Genomic DNA, 16,721 nt, shown 5'->3' with positions numbered 1-16,721 from the left:
TCCAGGCAGACAATTTAAGACCTTGAAATCAATGAGTCACAAATACAACTTTATGTGAATGATTTTTTTTATTTAATTTTTTTTATATTTATTAACTATTTGTGCTTCTTAAATTAATAGCACATTACTTAATTGCCAACCCCTGCCACCCTAAAACAAATGTGATTCAGAGCAGTGCTTCTCATACGGTGACTAAGAAGACTGGCTGGAGAAGGGATGGGAGGGCTTTTTGCTTAAAAAAAGAAAAAGAAAAAAGAAACAAAAGGCACAACTAGCATTCACTTCTTGGGGTGGAAGAGTGTCCCCTCTTGCAGAACATGCTGGCTTCAATATCCCAGCAAAAGTTTCAAGGGCATGTATCTCTGGATGCATTAAATCGCTACACACGAACACCTCCTTTCCAACAAACCAGCAATCAGCAGTGGCGCCCTTTCCCGCCCAGATCAACCCTAGATGGGAAACATGGAACATTGTGCAGACATTGTGACTGGACAAAAAAAAAATAAAAAGCAACTTTCCAGTTTCTCAATAGCAGAATAACCTTCCCCACATAAAGACAGAAAAAAGAAAAAAAGTCAATTCTATGTACAAGGTGGAAATAATCTGCATAATCTGTACAAATTGAGGCCTATACATTATTTACTTTACTGCAAAAACTGAAAATTCAAAACAAAAACTATGAGAAACTACATTGTGACGAAAGCGGTAGGAAAAAAAACATGTCTTTTCCCTTTTTCCTCTTAACTTCAGGCCTTTTCAAAAAAAAAAAAAAAAAAAACCATCAACTGCAAGGGTTTCAGGCAGAGCACAGAAAAATAGACAGGGCTCTGACATCTGTACATTATGGTAGAAATCAAAGTTCATATCTCTCCAACTAGAGGGTAGTGGGGAAGGGATGTCTTGCTTCGCTCCTGCTGACTGGTCACAGGATGTCATCACTGGTGGAACTCGAGCTCGTCAACACTGATTACTTTAGTAGACGGCATGGAAGGGAGGGGCTGTTGCAGCACGTCAGAACCAAACCACTTGGCCAGACCCAGAGGAGGGCTACCACCTCTTCGCTGTGAATGGTTTGTCCGATGGGGACCGTGGCTCTGTGACTGGGGGCCTCCCGATGGGGCCACTGGCAGATCTGTGGAGAAAATAAAACTATATAAAAAGCGCTAAACAAACAATTAACATTTATATATATATATATATATATATATATATATATATATATATATATATATATATATATATATATATATATATATATATATATATATATATATATATATATATATACATACACACACTCTTCTGTCTGGAAGAGTTTTTTTTTTTTTTTTTTTTTTAAATCGCCATGTCAGCAGCAAGGCTGTCATCATGGCAAAGACTGAATAAATGTGAAGCTTTAGTAATAAACATGTTTAAAAGCTTGAATCTAGTAACGGACTGATAAATTGGCTGATATTTGGCAATGAAATTATCAAAAATGGATCAGAACACCACATTTAAGCTCAAAGTAAATAAACAGGATCGTATCAGCAATTCTCTAAATTGCATTTATAATCATTAGATTGCATTATCCCGTTAGTGTTCCAACATACCGCCCATGGTACATTTTGTTCTTGGTTACATTTTCCATGAATGTTAAGGGGTTAAAATCAGATTATCAGCCATGTCCTCTGGCCACCCTGTTCTATAGACAGAAACTGATTAGAATTTAACAACTGATATCCAAATTTACAAATTTTTTTTTTTTAGCAATGACATTAAATAGTAAACAGTGACTGTAAAGACCTTTTTAATGTTACGAAAGACTTCAGTTTCAAATAAATGCTGTTTTTAAAGAATCCTTATTTTTGTGGGATTTTTTTTTTGTTTTGTTTGTTTTTTTGAGCAGTACAACTGATTAACACTGATAAATTATTCTTGAGCAATATTAAATTTTTTAATATTAATTTAAGTTGCAACAATTTTTATTGCATTCGACCAAAAAAAAAAAAAAAAAAATCTTACCAATCCAACCTTTGAACAGCAGCGTTTATCATTTTAAATGTAGTCATTTTACAACACTAGTGCTGTTCTTACTTGGTCTCTGCTGCTGTTGAAGCTGTTGCTGCATGACTGCTAACTGCATGTGTGTTCCTGCAGCTCTAGGGGCCATGAGTGGATGCCCTGCAGGACCAAGGGGATACAGAGGCTGCCCTAAGAGGGCTGGGGGCAAACCCTGAAGCTGAGACAGGTCTACAGCCTGAGGGAACATGCCTGTTCATGCAGAGAAAGAACGTCACTTTTCTATGTTTTCAGTTAACAACAGGAACAGGTATGAATAAAGAGAAATCAAAGTCTGAAACCAACCTGTTGGTAATAATGTGGGTCCGAGCTGTTGAGGCTGAATGCCCTGAGCCAGCATCCTCTGCATCACACTGGGATGAAGCTGGGGTGGAGGTCTGACCAAAGGGACATGGGGAAGCAGAGGGACTGGATACATTTGGGGTCTGGGGAAGGGAGAAGAGGGCCCTGGTGACAGCATGGTGGGAGTGTGGTGGCCAGTTGTTGAAGGAGGCCTGGGTCGATCTGGGTCTTTACTATGACGATTCTGAGTAGGAACGGGGGTGGAGCATGCCTTTACCCCACCAGTCTGAGGACCACTTGTGTCCACATCTTCCAGAAAGGAACTGGGCGATGGAGGCCCATCTATAAAATGAAAAAGAAAACTGCTTTAGGAAATAGGAAAAAAAAAAAGAGCGAGCTACTGTTTATTCACCCTGCTCTGATCTCTTGGGTGTATGTGCATTGCTTCATACCCTCCTGTGAGTTATGGGAGTTCACAGTCTCCTCCTTACTTCCTGGTCTACTCCCAGGATCATCTCGGCTTTTCTCTTTTGACTCGTACATTTTTTTGATCACAGAAGTGGGAGTGAAGGATGGAGACAGCTGCAGCAAGGGGGCAAAATTTTTGCATTTGGTTTGTCATTTTATAGAATGACATTTCAGTTATTTCAAAACATTAAAATGGCTCTGTAAAGCAGTAAGTTGATAAATACATCAGATGTATGATCAAATGCCTCCATGGCAGTTAAATTAAATGCGATAGATTTGGCTTACCACACTTGTTACTGTATTGCCAGGTGATGTCCGTCCAGGCATGTGAGGCCCAGGTGAACGGTTCATCCTGGTTTGTCTACAAAACAGGATATATAGATGCAAATAAATGAAGCTGTCACTGTACACACCATTACCATCCTCTTCCACTCTTTAGGCTACCTGCCTAATGTTCATTTTATGAATAAATGCATAAAAGATTCAAATCTGGTTAATTTCACCTTTTCAATTTACAGCTCTTAAAAAAAAATAATTTAAAAAAAAAAAGTACAAAAATCAGGACAGTCCAATACAAGAAGATTGTAACCAAGTACTAAAAGATAACTCCGTGATTCAAGAGGCTGAAACCATTAGCAAGGCTTGCTTCAGGACAACCTGCCTATTGTGTCTGATAATCAATATTACCTGTTCCGAAATGCCTTATCTTGAGCCTGTTTGTTGTAGCCTTGTTGGTACTGTGGGCGATTAAGAACTGCCAGTTCCTGCTGAAACAAAGCTTCCAGATTGGCCTGGTCCAGTCCCATTGGCAAAGCTCTCATCTAAGAATAAGGAATTCATCTCCAATTAACAAAATGCAAAACCAAGTACATACTCTATATTTTATTCTAATTCCATGTTAACAGCCTTTACACAAAGAGAATGTAGATTCTCAGAACGACTGATAAATATTGCTAAAAGTATTTGAAAAATGTCATGAATGGTTGATATTTAAATTGGAAGGTTTTTTCTTTTCTTTTTTCACCAAACAATTTAAAAATCACATGTAGACTTCTTGAAATGTAACAAGCATCCTTTTATTTAACCCCACCCCAAAAAAACACTTTCCATAGTATTTGAGTTTTACCTGTGGTGTATTCCTGGCCCGATGCAAGTCTGGAATTTGATCTAATAAAGTTTGTGGGCCAGCAGGGAACCCTGAGATTCAACAAAAGATGGGTGAACATGGCATAAACAAGTGACAGTCATGCTGCACATTTAACATGCCTCTCTTAGTTTAAAATCAGTTACATTTAACTCATTTTACCTGTTGCAGGTGGCATGCCTGGGAAAAAGTCCTGTCTCTGTGGGAAGAGTGGGGGTGAAGCGCGGTGGTGTACGAGGCCAGGCACAGGGGCAGGAACAGGGCCATGAGGGGCAACCAATAATTCCTAAAGCACAAAAGCACAAGATCTTATATCAGGGTTCCTCAAATCTTTCCCTGGCGAGCCAATCTGCTGCAGAGTTTAGCTCCAACCCTGATCAAACTCGCCTACCTGTGATTTTCTAATGATCTTGAAGACTCTGATGAGCATGCTCAGGTGTGTTTGGGTAAGAGCTAAACTCTGCAAGAGTGGGCCAGATTTGAGGATGCCCGTTTTATATTCTGTCAACTCAACACCATTAACTTCACTAGAGTGTTATAAAACAATAAGAATAAGATGCGAGCTTCAGCTACAAGATTAAGCAGTCTCAACACCACAGGATAGAAGTCAGTTAATTAATAACTGAGGCACCAGTAATTTACGGTTTACTAATTTACTAAAGACTTTCCTGAAAAGGCATTCCTGAAAACAGGTCATAGCATTTCTTACAGTGGTTTATAGATCAGTCAAATCACATTACTGAGTTTACTGATGTCCTGTCGAGTATAAGTTAGTTAAAAACGTGAATATCTTTGACAGATCACCTGAAAGATGTTTTTCTGCTGCGAAGCAGGTACCTGTGCCTCCGATAAGGGCACAAGAGCAGGATCCACTGACTGCTGCTGTAACTGAACACAAAAGCAGGGAAAAGCGATAATGTTAAGAGAGTTGGAGTATAAACCAGACAAAAATAGATCGTATACAACACATGCCATTTGGTCCATAAAGTTTTGTTAGCTGAAGTCAGAAACACTGATGGCACCTACATCATACCAGTGACGGCTTGAGCAAAAATGGTTAAAAACCAAGTATGTTACAAAAGATTCACTGGAGTCAGAAAGGGATATGCCAAAGCATTGCATGCAAGTAAAAGTTCACTGACAAGTCAGCCACAACTGCTAAATACAAATTTATGCCCATCACTAGTCAAAATAAACACTCATTTACTAGCCCAGACCAACTAGCAAGTAAACAGCGCTGGCTTGTGTTGCATGCAAAGGTGGGTAATTTGAGAGCAACAAGTTGGGCAACCAATGCATCAATCTCACACATGCAGCTTTACCTGGGGCTGGACAGCATGCAGCAAGCTCTAACAAAACCATGCAAACATAGCCGATGGCTGCATACTTACATTACTCCCGCTGGCTTTGGGGTGGGTGGGCAGGGTTCCACTTGCCTTCATGGAGCTCACTAACTTATTGAATGCAGACATGTCAGGGTCTCGCGGTCGTGACGCAGCCCCGGTTCCTTCCGTGAGAGCCTTTTCCAGATGCTCCACCATGAAGGGAGTTCCTCCACCTCCGCTGGGCTGCTTTTGACGTAATGATGGAGCTGGTTCAGGCTGCACCTTCAGTCCCTTCAGACCCACCTCCACTTCCTCCAAAGACAGCACCACCCCCGAGTTTGCTATAAGAGGGCAGACAGAAAGAGTTGTCAAATCTTTTTTTTTTAAATAATGGGCAATTTGACAATCTATAGACAGCAGGCCACAGATGAAGTTGTATACAATTAAAAAAAACAACAACCATACACAACACCCCTCATTAGGCAGTATTCCAATAAAAATTCTAAATATACAGGATGCCACTCACTGCTCTCTTTAGATGAGCCTTGTTGACATTCAAACTGGACAATAGCGGTTTCAGGTCAATGTTGGCTTTATGCAGCAGCTCCAGAATGTCCACCTTCTCTTTGCGTTCCACTGAAGAGATGGGGGTGAAGTACAAAGACGTACCCTGATTCAGAGATCCAGTATGAGGTTCCAGACCTGACATACACACACAAAATTATATATATATATATATATATATATATACCAAAATAGCACAGTATAGAGTATGTACTGATGCATCAGCCACACATTTTAGATTTATTTTTAATTTCTTTACATATTACACATTTACTTTCCATCAGAGGTAGGTAGCATTTACATTACCATTGAAAAGGGCCAGTAAGTTTTATTTTATATTTTCAGAATATTGCTTTTTTTAAACTTTGAGCATAGGAGACTTTAGAATGTATACGTTTCCTATATGTATACGGTACCAATGTTAGCATCCGTTAATTTTAATTGTTGGAGAAAACTGGTTAATTGAAACTTTTTTTTGTGCCATTTTCATCTTCTGGGTTTAAAATCTACATCGTGTTGACATCACAATTTGTGACATGGCAAAGGACTACAATACATCAGTGTTGTGTCTATTAAATTATTCATGAGACTGTGTCCTTATCCTATGAGAAGACGCTTCGCTTATTCACAACAGCATGTTGATTTGCTATGACAGACGCTTCAGATTGTGAGATCACGTACATTAACAGAAATATTCATGGATCGAAGGAGTGTTCATTTTTGCTTCATAAGAGTTATCAAGGAGCTGTAAAAATGGTTACACTCACTAAAAGGCTTACATAAATGCCACAGAATAAGCCTTAAATGTTATCAGAGGTGCAACAGCACATTCATATAGGGTAAATGTACCCATTAAGCTCACGTACCCATTAAGCACACTTCCATTTTTGAGGTCAGATTATAAAAAGAAAAATTATCCTACTTGATGTCTTAACCAATTGATAGGTTTGTTAATATATACCTCCCATAATTTCAAGTAAATCAGACCAATGCACACCGAGATATGGGTCTCCATGTGGTCACACTGTCTGGCGGCCATTTTGAAAGCAGTCTAAAAACTTTCACCAAAAGAGGAGCCTCTTAAATGTGCGTTTTGGGGTTTTTTTTTTAGATGTTTAAGCCCTTATTTTGGGCAAGTTTTACTACTTACTGTAAAATTAAGAAATTAAGTGTTCACACTTTTGCATATTATAACCTGGAACTTGAATGAGGGAAATAATTCGAGTTAGTTTTAGCAACATAGTGCAGATGCTACAGAACACAGTTAGCTGACTAGCTGTATAAGATTGTGTGCTACGGTAATATTACCTCACAGGCATTACTGGCTTGTACTTTTAAATCCATAATATTATAAATTGACAGTTTATTGCTGGCCTGTAATTTTACAGTACAATAATATGAAATCTTTAAAAAGTTACAGCAAAGTGAGCTTAAAGGGTGCACTATGGAGAGAAAAAAAAAAGAAAAAGAAAAAAAAGGGTATAATCTCATAGAACTTGTTAATAGTTGTTCATATAAACTGATGTTTGTCACTTTAAGTCTGTTTATGAAGCGTTTATATGTAAAGTAAATCGATTTTCTATGGATTGTCAAATATCAAATCAAATCGGCAGACTGGCTCTGGCATTTGGCATCTAGCATTAACTTCTCCAGACTATAAATCGGTGGGAAATCGGGGGGAAAAAAAATCGTGTAGTGTATTCCAGCCATAAGAGACTATAGATAAGTTGACATCCATTTAAAAAGGTTTCATAATGAGGCTAGTTTGTGTGTTCATCCCCATGAATTACCGTATTGTCCCGAATATAAGATGACCCTGATTATAAGACGACCCCCCCTTTTCTAGATGTACCTTTTGGAAAAAGGCTTTTTGAAAACCAAATCTTTTTTAAAACACATTTTTTCTTAAATTATTTTCATATTGCATATTTTTCCCCATTTTAATTTTTGTTTTGAAAGTATGGTAAATACTGGTAAAATGTACCAACAATGACATTGAAAAATATACACTTTTTGATATATAACTCAGGTGGGCTACCTGTTGTTTTTATGGTATAACATTTAGGCTATCCATCTCATAGTAGCCTACCAAAATTTTATTAACAGTAGAAGTGAAATCTTATTGTAGTCTTCAAATCTGGGTCCAGTCTTATGTTTTAAAATCACTTACAGAGGAAGTTTGGTCCCATCAGACTAACATGAGTCACGATTCGTGCCGTTGTAAGCTTTTCTTTTTCTTTTGTTTTCACTCGGCATCTTTACAACACACATTACATATTTCATGGCTCACTCGTTTTATGCGTTTTTGGCGCCACCTATTGTTGTGGGTGTATTACTGACATGTCAAAGTCTAGACCCTGAATATAAGACGACCGCGTTTTTTCAGATGCATTTCCAAGAAAAAAAACAGTCTTATATTCGGGTCAATACGGTAAATGTTTTATTCGATTTTTTGAATGTGTTACTTAGCTGAACGTGGACTAGTCTAGATGTTACAATGTGCTTAAATGACACTTCATTTATGAATATATAACTGATCGACTTGAATGCCTTGTTGCTTGATCTTAGTGTTCTGGTTTTTGTGATTGACTTTGTACCTTCAAAAAAAAACACTAACTTTTTTTAAATTTAATGTACATGTTAATTGAAATGCTTTTGTCATTTAAAATAAAATACTTGTGAGAGAGATTCACATTTAATATTTAAAAAAATTAATATCTTGTGCACTAAAAATGTCTCAATGTAGATTTTGGTGAGCTTAATAGGTACGTTTACCCCTATAGGTTTTCAATGCAGAGCACAAATGTCTGTGCACTTATTTGTGTTAACTTGATGGGAGCGAAATGAAACTGTTTGAAACCGAAGTTGTCGGTCTCCCCTCTTCCCACTCCGCAACACACCATGCCCACTATTTTAGTGTTTTTTTTGTTTTGTTTTTTAATTGTGATGAGAACTAACCAGTGCTGAAACAGGGGGTTTCATGACCCTTTAACAAAATGAAAAAGCTAAGCTGATAATGAGTTCAAATATGAACAAGAATAGTAACTCTAGTTTTTAATTTACATTTGTTTGTACATGCCGATTTCTAATCTAGGTGGGTAACCTTGAAATCAAACACCAAACCAGGTGAATAGACTGGAATAGGAAAGGGTTACCTGCTAGTCTCTCCAACTCCTCATGCGGTGTGGAACGTAGACTGCTGGAGCGGCTGCCAGAGGGACTTCGGTTACTGGAGAACCAGCGGCTGAAACGACTGGCCATGACCGGACCCTCAGCAAGAACATCTTCAATCATCTGGAAGGAAAGAGAGAGGAACCCTGGTTTAAACTGTTACAACATAGAAGCAGGAAACAGCCATGGGGAGTGGATGACACTTACGTGAAGAGTGTCTGCAGACTGCTTAGCACAATGGGGTGAAAAGTGGGCATTTTGGAGAATAGTTTCTTTTACAAAATCCCCACGTATGTGTTAACTACATTAAAATTTGGCACAACGTAGATGTGCATAATCCCCCCCGCCCCATTTCAACAGTATCAAAATATTTACAAGTCAGATGGGCATAAATTTGCATTTCATTGAGCTTTCTGTATAACAATTCAAACCCAACAAATAGCTTGACGCCACACAACTGCAAAACCAACAATCTCATATTTAGAAAACCAGACATGAGCAACAATATATGAACCTCAAACAGGCTTGCTGAACTATTCTGCAATAACCAACACAACTACTTCTAATGTTACATTCATTTAGTAGGCACATGTATCGAGAGACAATCGATTCATTAGAGAAAAATAGGTCCAGTAAATGACAACTACTAAAGAGGTACAAATGTAAGAGCACAGTAAACTGTAGAGCTACAAGAAGAAAAAGTAAATAAAAAATTGGCTTAGTCAGAATAGATCAATAAACTGCCCAAAAAGTACTTAACCACATGAACCAAACATTTCTTTAAAAAAAAAATTAAAAAAACCTTAGGTGTGATTTGACTATTCCTTCTCCCTTTAAGACAAGCCAGATATTTTATGACCATCACCCTTACAAGCATGCAGTGCTCCCCATATCTTACCGAAGCCAGGCCAGGCATGGTCTTTTCAAGATTGAAGAACTCATTGAAGTCAAATTCTCCAGGGGTTTGCTCAGAAAGAACTTCGGCATGTGGAACCTCTTGGTCAGCTCCTGACTCTTGAACTACCTCAGGCTCCTCAGAGAGCCCACCATTACATTCAACTGTAGGTGGGGAAGATTGAAAAAGCATGCTGATAAATGCACTGATCCAACAACAGAAGCATTTCTTAGTGTGTTTGCATTTGTACAACACATGCCTTCTTTAACAGACTCTGGCTTCTTCCTGGAACGCTTGGTCCTCCGCTTGTCATCCTCCAAGATCTTGTCATCAAAGCCAATGAGCTCAATGGTCTCTGACTGACTAGTGGGCCCACCGGAGAACCACTCTGGCTCCTCTTCGGCATAGGAGTCATTTCTTCTTCTCTCACTGAACACTCTTTTGTCTCCAAAGTCTCTCTACAGTAGTACACAGAAAACAATAACGTTTTATTATTTGAACAACACCATAGCAAAACGTTCCTTTGTATTAAACTTTTATCAGAATACCCTAAATCTCTTGTCCTTAAATTCACGTTCTCGGTCTCGCTCCCTCTCCTTGTCAACTCGTGCATCCCTCTCAAATACACGTGATGCAATGATACGGCCACTCCCTATGCGACGTGCACCCCCCAAACGGAGTGACTCGTTCTCTTTGTTCTCCAGAGGGCTGATGGGGCGGCGAGGGAGGGCAGTGGGTGCCACTTGACAACCCCCACCAAAACTACGTCGCTGTGGACTAAGAACCACCTCAAGATCATCATCTTTTACACGTTCCCGAGGATCTAGGGAAGACAAAGTTAATTCTGGTTTTATTTCAGCAACAAGGTTTTGATAGACAAATAACATTAGAAACTTCTTGGCCAATTACCTGCAATTCTGCGTTTTAGCGGAACTCTATCCTCTGCATAATCTTTCTTGTATCCTTCTGCTGGACAGCTGTTTTCTGAAGAGGGATATAGTGAGGCATGCCATTTTTCAGGGTCCCAGACCCCATCACTATAAAGGAAACAGTACTGTTAACACATTCGAGGTTTAGGTCAATTTAAAACAACATCAGTCAGTAATGTCAAACAAACCACTCCTGTAAACAAATTCTTTGATTGGCTAATACTGGAAAGCAGCTGTTTGTTAAGTGCTAAGGAGCCAATACTAGGTCTTAAAATAAGAATTAAAATCATAATGTTTATATACAAAAGGATATGCAACAGGAGCCAATAATCCCACTGATGTCCTTTTCTTATGACCTTCATGCAAGATACAGTAATATGGTGCCACATTCAGAAATATTCAAACTGAACTGGCAAACAAACACTAAAAAGTTCACCTGTCATATTTCTCTGATAGACACTCTGGCCTCTCATTGGAAATTGGCAATTCTTTGATTTCCATAAGCTCTTCCTGCAAAAACAAACAATTATCAGCATGATAAAACTGTCCAGAACACTTCACAACTAAATGTAAACTAGCTTGCATGTTTCCCAGCCATTAATCCAAGTTGTGAGAAATGTCATGTAGAACCAGCTAATTTATCTCCCGTGTTCTGGACCTTTCCTGCTCCGTCTTTTTTCTGGGAGTCGGTCTATAGCCCGATTCAGACGTTAATTGTTTCTCATATGGACGCCTGTAAAAATAAATTTACATATCACCTCAGTGATAAAACTCATGAATTCGGATGGTGATATATTCACAGTGGAGGAGCGAGTTCTGTGATCTCAGTTGGCCAGTCACATGATTGTCTGCTGTAAATAAAGTTACATTTTATTTACAAATTTATTCTTGTGTAAAATGTATTTAAAAATACTTATGCAAAATGTATTATTCCAAGCCTATTTTATAATATATAATCCTATTTTTTATTTGATTTAAGTCTCCTGTTTAAAAATAGGAAAAGAGACACGCTATAGTTTTATATAATTATATGCAATGTGTCTGTTTATAATACACATTTTAAAATTGTATTGCATACCATTCTGCCATAATAAAGACCCATTTCGAATGTTTACGTGCTTTTCTTCTCTTTCTGCTCCCAGTCACTGTGGTGGAGCAGTAACAAAGTATTGTTCTTTTAAATACTCTCCAGCTTTCAGAAATAAATATGTATGCAAATTACACCAAAGTACAACGTCACCTTACGATGTTCGGGAGTGCACAAAAAGGGTTTAAACACTGAATTTATAATTGATTTTTTTCTCATAAACTCAGAGATGTGGATTCGGACGGCAATTAAATTCGCACATGACCTTGGTGTGGGTCCAAAAAAATAAAAAGTTTTTCCTCCCGATTGTGAATTGCCATTTTATTTTGCTGAGTTAGTAGCTTTTCTTTCACTACTAGGCGCTGTATTTTGATGCATTGGAAAAGTCCTCACCCTCAAATTATTTTCCAAATCATTTTTTTAATTATTATTTTGAAATTACTGTCCCTGGATCAGTAGGGTACTCTTATAATAAAGTAGCAGTGGCTGGGACAGATTTTAAGTATCAATTCTGCTTAAAAACCATGCAATCTAAACCGGTTTACATGAAATAAGCCTGACAGCAACTCCGGGATGAGCTTTGAAGAACCAAACAATCCAAGATCAAGCAAAATAGTCAATCAAATCCCGCTAACTGGAGTTAGTGACGTACGAAGAAGGGGCACAATATTTGCTGCAAGTAAATATTATTTTTTTATTTATTTTTTTTTTTAAACCTTTTCCTCCTAACTGGTTATTCAGGTTACCTCCCTCAACTTCCTGAACTAATTAATGTCTACTTTGTTTCAACTAGGGCTGGTCACAATCATTTTTCTTCATGAGAGTCAATATCGATAATTATCACGATAAGTGTCAAATCTTTATTTCTTTCAAGTTTAAAGACAGATTTTTGCTCCAAAGTGAAAGTTGTAGAAACCAAACCATTAATTTTCCTTAAAATATCTAAATAGAAATCAATTTTCCTTAGTTTCTGCATGTTCTAATGAGTGACTGTTTCAAATCAAGAAACAGGTTTGGGTTGTCTGATAATCACTTTTTTGTCTCTTAGTAATGCACATTTGATAGTAGCTTGAGTTAGGATGCAGAGGTAAATTTTTGTTCCTCATTAAAATCAGTAACGGGTAAAAGTTATAGCAACCTCAGTTTTATGTGGTTAAATTTATTCTGACCAAGTTTTTTTTTTTTAATTAAGCATTGGTCTCCCATAGTAGCATACATTTAAATCATGATAAACCGTTAAAACCACACATATAACCTCAATGCCATGGTAAAAATATAACTATATGGTTTTTAGGTAGCCTATCTGTATGAAAAACAGTAGTCTAAAAACATTCAGTATAAATGCACACATGCTATAGCTTAACCACACATACTATAATTATATACCTTTACTCCTGTAATAAAATTCAGTGCAAATATCCCACATTTCTGCCACAATACCATGGTGCAGCTTGTGTTACTAACGTTATAGTAAATCCATGGTAAATAATGGCGTTGTGTAGACTGAAAAGCCTTCTGCCTGTCTTGTTGCACACAGTGTTTCTCCTGTTTGGCTTTAAACTATCACAGAGTAATTTGTGTTCTTCGCTGAATTCAAGTGCTTCACTGGATCTCACAGCGCTGTTTAGTGCTCGCGTGACCGAGTAAACGCATGTGGTCTAGTGAGCTCGCGCTGCGCGGCAGTTTGAACTGTGATCCGAGCGGATAAACGGTCCTTGTGGTGCGATGTAAATGAGTCGCGCTGTTTTGTTCCGCTTTTGGCGCATAAACATTGTATCGAACTCTTCATATCGTTTTATCGAGAAAAATTACATCGCGATAATTATAGTTATCGAATTATCGCCCAGCCCTAGTTTCAACACATGTTTGTATTGTTATATAGTTTTTCTGCATAATATTGGACACCGTCTCAACCTGTGGGTTGGGTGAGGGTATTTATGTGATCTTTTTGTATTATTATTTCTTTTCGTTCCTGATTAATTATCTATTTTTTTCCCTTTTGTTTGTTTTTGCTGGTGTGAAAATGTAATAAATCATGCAACAACAAAAAGAACACTTCACAACTGAAACATTTAGGGATGCTTTCAGAATTTGTTTTAACTAGATGTGAATGCAGTTTTCCAAACTCAAGTATATCACATGAACTCCAATAAAGTTCGCTGCTGGTACAAATGTACTGGCACTAGAATTGCAGAAGCGAACCGCTATTGATGGCGTATGATTCTTTAAATTCTTTCCTGACAAGCAGGATTGATGCACTGCAAGCACAGAGAATGTATATCTCATTTTTGTTCACCTTCAACTCAACTCCCGGTTTTCTAGAAAATTTGCAGTACAATAATCAGAGCATAAAAAAAAAAAAAAAAGTGCCACAGAGTTGATGCCTTGGAAACAAAACCAAATATTTAAAATCAAAGTATAAAAGTGAGGCGAGCAACACTATAAATTTTGCCATCTTCTACGGTTCATTGTTTCAGGCAATAAATGTGCAACACCAATCACACATTGTAAATTGTAGTCATGTGACAGGATTTAAAACAATCTGTGTTGCTTGATTTTTTACTTATAGGTATTGACTAAAGTTAAGGGTTTTCCTGCTATTCATCCAATTAAACATGCACTTCAAGATTAATTCAGTGTGAAGTTTCATTTCAATTCACAGCAATTCTACTAAACTTAGCTTAATAAAACAGTATTTCAATAAAATGAAAAAATAGAGGTTAAAAAAATAGGATTTTAGTATTGGTAATAAAACATTAAGATTAAAATATAATAAAAACGATATAGAAAAAAAACAATAAAAAAAAAACATTGTCACCTTCAGGGTCATTGTTAGGTAGCAACAAGAGTAAGCAGCTGCTGCTCTGATGACAAACAAATCGCTCAGATTCCAAGCAATCCATTCAAACTAAGTCTGAATGCACCCTTGAAATTGAAATGAAAATTCACTATATATTTTTTAAATGAATGTTATAGATCTTGTGAACAATTCAAGTGTATGCATTTTTCTTTTGTTTTTGGAAGAAAAGATCTGCTGGTGCTTCCACTTAATCATGACTTTAAAGCCTAGTTCAATAGGCTTCAAATATGGTCTTTTATTTGGCAAGTCATTTAGAGCTCTAAAAGTTACATTGTGTGTTCAAAGTACATCACACCATAATATCAAAAGATCAAAAATGTAGCTCCTCAAAAGAGGTTTCCTTTAAAGGACTGTGATTGTTCTTACCTTGGTATATCTATAGGCGGAGGTCACTACTGAGTCCTTCACCGTTTCCACCATGTTTTCACCATTTTCATCCTTCTCCATGACTTAGGAGGGTGGTCAAACTGAAGTGAAGCCTCAATATCAGACACTCTAGGCACCTGTGAATAAATTCTATAGCATTAGGTTAACTGCCATGCCAATGTAATTCACATTTATTTGGTTTATTAGTCTAAAAAAAAAAATACAATTTAAAAAAAATTGATATTCAATCCAAAAATCACTGAGCTATTAAGTGTGATTGTACAAACAGGTTAACAAGGAGTATATAAATCCAGTAAAGTCTAAGAACTAACTTAAAATTAAATGTAACTTAAATATATTTTAAAGAGGATTAAAAGGTGTAGGGAATTAACATCAGGTAAATGTCTGGCTCCTGAGTAGCTGTTGTATTAGCAAATGACGAGGCAGACAGCAAGCAAACTACAGAATACTAATCGATCTGATGCAGGAACATTATGCTACAATCTCCCACATGAAGAACACGTCTGTTTTGGAAAAAAACAAGCACCTTTCTCAACATATTTATGAACCCACCTGATATTTGAAACGGTGTCACAGCACCTCTCTCCTCGCCTGGATACCCAAGTTAGCTTCTGGCTACCTGTCCTATACCAAACTACAAGAGATGCTACAGTCAGTCCAAATTTCAGACAGGACGCAGATGAAGCTTTCTGCCTAAAAATGAAGTTTCTTTGTCGACAACCTTGACAAGAGGTTCAGATATCCCTTGTCACTCCAGATTTAATCGCTAATTGGCAGAGAGGAGCATTTCATTAGCAAACTGGCTAAACTCAACAAGCCGACGCCGAAGATTTACTTCGGTTCTTATGGACAAACGGCTCTGTTTGCACCGTTTCTGCTTTTTAATTACACCATTGGCTGGTTTCTCCTTTGGGTTTTTTCGTGAGAGCAAAAAAACTTCTAAAAATTCCGTGTTTATTTATAGGCTAGTGAGTCGGGTTAGCAGGCTAGGAAACTTATCCCCACTCATAAAGCTGTACAACGTACATAAAAAGCGCATCAATACACTAAAGCTCACATATATTAGGATCAATTCCAGCAGATAACTGGGTTCTATCACTTAATTAAAGCTTGTAGTCCGACTGCAACAATCAATGTACCTCCGGGTACTTTCTCTGAGCTCTCTCTTTCGTCTCTGTTCAGTCGCAGAGCGGCGAATTTCTTCAGATCTCTGACTGGTTCTGAGAAAGGCCCCAATCAAGGATTATATAGTGTCTAATCACGCCTTCTTTAAAGTTTTAAGAAACAAACGCTCACATTTGATTATAATTTCAAATCTAAAAACACAGAACACCAGATTACGTGGTTACAAGTGTGTATTTTATTCAAGGAGGTTGACAAGAGTCGTTACGGAATTTTAGAGCAAGAACACATTTCAGGCAATCAACGTGGCCACCCATTGTAAATTGCAGTCACGTGACAGGATTTAAAAAGCTTAGTCGAGTTGCTTGCTTTTTTTATTTACATGATTCTAACTAAAGTTAAAAATATTTACCTGCTGTTTATTCG

At 37.6% G+C, this 16,721-nt stretch overlaps 1 protein-coding gene across 4 annotated transcripts; it reads right to left on the bottom strand.

Moving 5' to 3' along the window:
• Positions 1-127: 127 nt before the first annotated feature.
• On the bottom strand, positions 128-16,409 carry eif4enif1 (eukaryotic translation initiation factor 4E nuclear import factor 1). 4 transcript variants are annotated; one of them, XM_058778127.1, is made up of 19 exons: positions 15,726-16,390; positions 15,153-15,289; positions 11,276-11,349; positions 10,820-10,947; positions 10,459-10,733; positions 10,170-10,368; positions 9,914-10,074; positions 9,000-9,138; positions 5,803-5,982; positions 5,347-5,621; positions 4,760-4,843; positions 4,118-4,241; positions 3,938-4,008; positions 3,499-3,632; positions 3,097-3,172; positions 2,796-2,925; positions 2,347-2,685; positions 2,077-2,253; positions 128-1,132 (listed from the first exon to the last, which is right to left on the bottom strand). In XM_058778127.1, the coding sequence occupies exons 2-19, from the start codon at positions 15,231-15,233 to the stop codon at positions 936-938; spliced, it is 2,844 nt and encodes a 947-aa protein (XP_058634110.1). In that variant the 5' UTR covers positions 15,234-15,289; positions 15,726-16,390; the 3' UTR covers positions 128-935. The 4 variants fall into 4 exon arrangements, with proteins under 4 accessions (XP_058634110.1, XP_058634108.1, XP_058634109.1 ...); XM_058778125.1 differs by lacking the exons at positions 5,347-5,621; positions 5,803-5,982; positions 9,000-9,138 and having other exon boundaries at positions 135-1,132; positions 15,726-15,807; positions 16,313-16,409; XM_058778126.1 differs by lacking the exons at positions 5,347-5,621; positions 5,803-5,982; positions 9,000-9,138 and having other exon boundaries at positions 135-1,132; positions 15,726-15,807; positions 15,895-16,388.
• Between the last annotated feature and the right edge of the window lie 312 nt (positions 16,410-16,721).

This window comes from Onychostoma macrolepis, chromosome 06 (assembly GCF_012432095.1).
Source record: "Onychostoma macrolepis isolate SWU-2019 chromosome 06, ASM1243209v1, whole genome shotgun sequence".
Taxonomy (NCBI): domain Eukaryota; kingdom Metazoa; phylum Chordata; class Actinopteri; order Cypriniformes; family Cyprinidae; genus Onychostoma; species Onychostoma macrolepis.
Note: the sequence above shows the minus strand (reverse complement) of the source record. Positions and strands in the feature narration are given on the sequence as shown.

Excerpts from the sequence above, each read along its gene's own strand:
- eif4enif1 (XM_058778127.1), bottom strand. The coding sequence starts at position 15,233 with ATGGAGAAGGATGAAAATGGTGAAAACATGGTGGAAACGGTGAAGGAC. Across the intron at positions 5,983-8,999 it reads GGAGTTGGAGAGACTAGCAG|GTCTGGAACCTCATACTGGA; the intron begins GTAACCCTTTCC and ends TGTGTATGTCAG. Across the intron at positions 4,844-5,346 it reads CCAAAGCCAGCGGGAGTAAT|TTACAGCAGCAGTCAGTGGA; the intron begins GTAAGTATGCAG and ends TTTTGTGTTCAG.